Raw genomic sequence first — 5,245 nt, 5'->3', positions numbered from 1 at the left:
AAATGACACGTCATCATATTAAATAAGAAGATGTCACATCATTATCCTATTTTTAAGTATATTAAAAAGACGTGGTTGAATCCTATAAGTACACTTGTAAACCTACAATTAGATAGAAACAAGGTCAAAGGGGTGTGGTTCCGTTGTCCGGTTAACCCGCTCCAATACCTTAATCAATTTGAGTGAACACAACAGTGAATCAAAAACTAAGATGTAAGCTTAATGAATGAATAAAGTAGCGTAGCTTGAGTTGTTCTTACCCTATTTATATTGCGATCGAGCTGTAGAAAACATTTATGAGTTTCAGAGTAGGATGTGCTACGTGTCACGTGTTGATGAGTGAACATGTGTCAGGATATCGGAGCTTGATATCCCTTAAGCAAACTAGGCATGTGATTCACTGGATTAGGAGTGATTGCTATAATAGGTGGATCCTTGATCGAGTCTAATAGACTTCTCGAGTCAAGGCCTTGATACAGAGTTGTTTGATCAGTTTTGCTATGGTGACGCCACATGTTCTTTTTTTGGATTATGGTTCGGGTTTCGCAAATGCCATTTGGCGAGTTTATATTCGCCTGATATCAGATGTTCCTGAAGTCTAATTTATCATTCTTTAAGATGAGAAAACATCGACCTTGGGAAACGTTATACTTGTCGATTCTTGATAAATTGAAGGAGGAGAATTTGATCTTTAATAATTTTGAATTTTTCCGAGAAATAAGAGATTGATAAAAAAAGTTATGCGAGCTCCTAATGGTTAATTTTCCTATCGCTTGATCTGTTAAAAAGTACAATAAGGACATGTTTCGAGAATCAATATCAAAATAATAGATTAAAAAAAAAATACAAACATTTTTACCAAGATAAATAGTAATTTAACTAAAGAAAAACTTGAAGCCAAAAGGGACCCGACCCGGATCCGGGTTTTGATAAACTAGAGCGTTAAAAATCGGATCCGAAACATTCATATATATATATAGAAAACTGGAATATTTTATCCCCAAAACTAAAACTACAGTCGTAGCTTACTATCATCCACTCAATCATGGCTCTCTTCGTTGCCACCGGCAACAGCACCAGTACTGGCGGAAGAATTATCTACAGCAACCTAACCAGACACCATCCCTACACTCTTCCTCACCGTCCTCAAATCGTCTTCCCCGTCTCAACCAGAAGATCAATTCATTTTAAGGTCTCAGCCAAGAAGCTCTCTCCAGCTGGGAAGTTCGACGGGTCAAAACGGAGGAGCTCCACCAAAACCAAAGACAAGGAAGATGAAGGTAATTATGATGGAAAAAGGACGAATGAGATTGAAAGGAGTTTTGGCACTGAAGGCTTTAGTGCGAGTAAAAGTGTTGGCGTGGAAAGTAGCGTAGTAGCTAATCTTCCCGGAGCTGAAACGGATTTCTGGGAAGGTCCACAGTGGGACGCGTTTGGGTTCGTTATGCAGTATTTATGGGCTTTTGGCGTTGGTTTCGCGGTAATTTCTTCATCCTTTTCAATTGTTTGTCCTAGTTCTCGTGGATTAGTTAAATAGATATACAGACTTTTCCAATTGGATTATAAGCTTGTTTTGATGATACTAATATGCTTGATTAGTCTCAGCTAACTGACTAGCCTTCACTTGTTTGGAAATTGACATAATTTTTGTGCACAATTTGAGATATGTGAGAGTTCTTCGGCCTCAAATTGATTAATTAGTGAACTATGATTGAATTCATTTACTTCTTTGCTTCAGTATGCAACTCTAGAGCTGATAGAATTACAATTATTTTGTTAATCATTCCCCATGTTGTTGCCAAAATAGTGTGGGTTGAAGTTGCTGCCTTCACAAATTAATGATTACTAGCAAGAAGTATAGAACTAGGAATTCAGAGATTAAATGGGAATTATTGTCACTATTTCAATTTCTGTAATATGTTACCTGTGCATATTTAGATTAGTTACATATCTGTTTGCTATACTTATTGCTATGCTTCTTTAAATTAGTGCTTGTGCTGGTCTTGATGTTCTTTCTCATTGTATATTGTGAAATAATATTCTTATTAAAGCTGATCTTTTACACATCTTCTGATAGCTAATTGCATGTGGAGTTGCTGTGTCTACATACAATGAAGGAGCAACGGATTTTAAGGACACTCCTGCATACAAAGCTTCGGTCGAATCTCAAGAGCTTATAGAAGAACCTGAAGCATCTAATTCCGACGTGTTTGAATCAAATCCAACTGAGGTGGCGCCTAGTTTGGAGTAGCTGCTGTACGATGAATGTGAGAAGTCTTTGCATAATTAACTGTTGTGGGAAAAGTAAAACAATATCCTGTTGATAAGGTAATGTTGCTATGCTGTAACTTCTCAAACATATAGAAAAGGTGTGTTAATATGAAAGCAATTGAATTACTAGTTCCTGTGATTTGATTGCAAATCATAGTTTGTATCTAAATTTTGGTTTAGGTATAACTCTTGCAAATATCTGGTAACTTCCTTTTCTTTACTCTTACTGCTGCTTTATAAGAAAATCGTTTGTAATTATTGGAAACTTGATTAAATAAGCAGGGGAATAAAATTTTGCCACTTTCTGGGCGATAAGTATAAAAAAAACAGCCCTAATGTATTTGGGGATGCAATTCACCCTCATAGATGTGTCCTAGCTCAGTTTTGCCCTTCTCTAATTGAATATTAAAACTACTGACGAATTTGCCAACGAAAATCCTTGGAAAAGGAAAAATTGAGCTAAGGTAAAATCAGTGAAAGTAAAGTTGCACCCTAAAAAATGCGAAGGGTATAATTGCACTTCCCCAAATACTTTAGCGATATATAACCCTTATCCTCACTTTCTGGATTTTCATAAACATTTTTTGTAATATGGGAATGATTAAGAGTGTCATTTCTTGAACAAAATAACTGCAAGCATTTCATGATATTCCTATTGACCACATGTTTTGGGAGTGAATTATCCAATATATTCTGTTTAACTTTATTTCTCCCAGTCCTGCTGCATATACTCTCAAATTGTTTATGTTATAGGGTTTTTGATACATGATATGATATGGGTTAAATTATACTACATGCGATAAACTGTTCTTATTATCATAAATCCGCAGGAATCATATAACTACTAAATATGAATTTAAGTAATAAAACGCAATGAAACTGCAGTCCAACATGGTCAAATTTGGAACTTGAATAGTAAGAATGCAAATATATATACTAGATATAAGTGTCTCAATATTGTTGCTAAATAGATTTAGCTCCTAACTAGATATAATTAACTCCTTCTGTAAGTAGAATAGCTAGAGAAACCAGCAGAATTAAGATGCCTTCAGCTCCCTGCAACCTGATACCGGCACTGTGACCGAGCCCTAATCCCATAATGACAGGTCTTGGAGCTACTTGTACCATTGGAGAAGCTGAAATTCAGAGAAATTTGAAGCATTATTAGGAAAGAGTGAAAATTTGAAGTAACCAAAAACAACCATAAGCATTAAGGTCCAATATATGTATACCAGCAACAGTAGAGTTGTTGGGCATATCATTTGAGCCACTAGAAGAATTGGAATGTTGCCCTAAGGAAACTTGAGAAGTAGGTGAACTAATTGGCACTTGAGGAACCCCTTAGAAAACCATGAAACAGAAAAACTTGTGAGAAATTCTAGTTAATTCACTCTTATCTAGTATGTATAGTCTTGAGAAAGATTGTTGATATACCTGAACAACCGGAGGAGTTAAGTTGGATATGGCAGAGAGGAGGAAGCTGCATGGCGAGAGTGCTGTTAATCGGGAAAGAGCTCAAGTTGGTGTTATTGAGCAAGAGGCAAAGACATCCAGGCTGCTGCAAGTAAAGTTGCTTGAGGTTATCACAGCAAGATGGTGGAGGGGACTGGGCAAGGCCTTGCACGAATGGTGCGCAAGGGGTCAATGGTAGTAGCCGTGGGGTGCAATCAGCTATTGATGGGGCTTGCGAGAAGGTTTCGGATGGAAGGGAAATGAGCAGTAAAATAACTAGGGAAGCAATGGTAATAAGAGATTGAGGATAAGAAAGGGCCATGGTGTGTAATTTAGGTGTGTGACAGAGAAATTAGGGTTTGAAGAGATGATTAAATAGGATGAAAGAGCAATTAGAGCATGAGATTTTACATGCATTGTGTGTTTTTCTGCATGCACTTCTTGTTCACACTCACACTGGTACCTACCTAACTGAAGATTGGTTTATTTTATCTAACAAATAATTTTCTTTTTCTTAAACCATTCTTTTGAATTAATTGTCATGATTTTTTTAATTATTTTTTGATGTATGTGGGTATTAAATTTATAGTTCCATCTACAATTGACTACATGTATACCTGGAATATTAGAAATCATGTTGCTGGACATAATAATTTATTTTTCTCTAAACTGCATTTTTGGATTCATTTTTAATAATTGTAATTTAATCTAATAAACTGAAGGTATCTGTTTTTTTGGAGAGAAAATTGCAACATTCTTAAGCAGGAGAAGACTCCTTAGAGATTACATCAAGAAGCCAAATTGGAATAATAAAGGGTGTTGTTAAACCCAGCCCCAAATTCTCACCCCTAGTCTCGTGAAAGGACGAAAATGCCCTTTCATGGGTTTTGGGGAGGGAAAAGCTATTTTTTTTACCAATCCGACACGCGGGCGTGTGGATATCACGCCTTACCGCGTGGTCGGGCGTGATAGCCACACGCCTCACCGCAAGGGTGGACGTGTGAGCATCACGTCCGACCATGCGGTGAGGCGTGGGGCTATCACGCCCGACCACGCGGTGAGGCGTGATATCCACACGCCCGCGTGTCGGATTGACAAAAAAAATAGCCTTTTAAACCCGTAAATATGCCGTTAAACCCGTAACTACAGAATTGTACTTAAAACCTAAAAATACCATACAATTTTAACTAAAATCAGTAACAATAATATAAGTTAATGAATAAATATTATTAATTACAACATATAAAACTAATATAATCTAGTCCGAGCCTCTCTCCTTTCAGCGTACAGATTGTCCAAGTGATGAACACTCGGATGATGAAATATACGCCATTGGGTAGCAATGGGAGGCACTAGAAATGTAGGATGTAAATAAAGACGTATGTAGTGATGATAACTCTCCAAATGACAAATCACAATCTCTCGTTCTGGTGGTTTTCCATCGTCCGAATGCATCGGCAGTATAGTGCAACATCCTAACTGTGATGTAGTAAAAAGGAATATTACTGCATTCAAAACAGAT

At 37.0% G+C, this 5,245-nt stretch overlaps 2 protein-coding genes across 2 annotated transcripts; one reads left to right on the top strand and one right to left on the bottom strand.

The window, feature by feature from the left end:
• Positions 1-990: 990 nt before the first annotated feature.
• LOC136217932 (uncharacterized) lies at positions 991-2,496 on the top strand. Its single transcript, XM_066004639.1, has 2 exons — positions 991-1,480; positions 2,078-2,496. Exons 1-2 carry the CDS (start codon positions 1,046-1,048, stop codon positions 2,249-2,251), a joined length of 609 nt encoding a protein of 202 aa, XP_065860711.1. The 5' UTR covers positions 991-1,045; the 3' UTR covers positions 2,252-2,496.
• Positions 2,497-3,255: 759 nt separating this feature from the next.
• On the bottom strand, positions 3,256-4,045 carry LOC136216888 (non-specific lipid transfer protein GPI-anchored 10). The gene is made up of 3 exons (XM_066003430.1): positions 3,706-4,045; positions 3,504-3,611; positions 3,256-3,407 (listed from the first exon to the last, which is right to left on the bottom strand). Exons 1-3 carry the CDS (start codon positions 4,043-4,045, stop codon positions 3,256-3,258), a joined length of 600 nt encoding a protein of 199 aa, XP_065859502.1.
• Positions 4,046-5,245: the final 1,200 nt, after the last annotated feature.

The sequence above is a fragment of the Euphorbia lathyris genome, chromosome 2 (assembly GCF_963576675.1).
Source record: "Euphorbia lathyris chromosome 2, ddEupLath1.1, whole genome shotgun sequence".
Lineage (NCBI taxonomy): Eukaryota > Viridiplantae > Streptophyta > Magnoliopsida > Malpighiales > Euphorbiaceae > Euphorbia > Euphorbia lathyris.
This window is presented reverse-complemented; position numbering and strand designations above follow the sequence as displayed.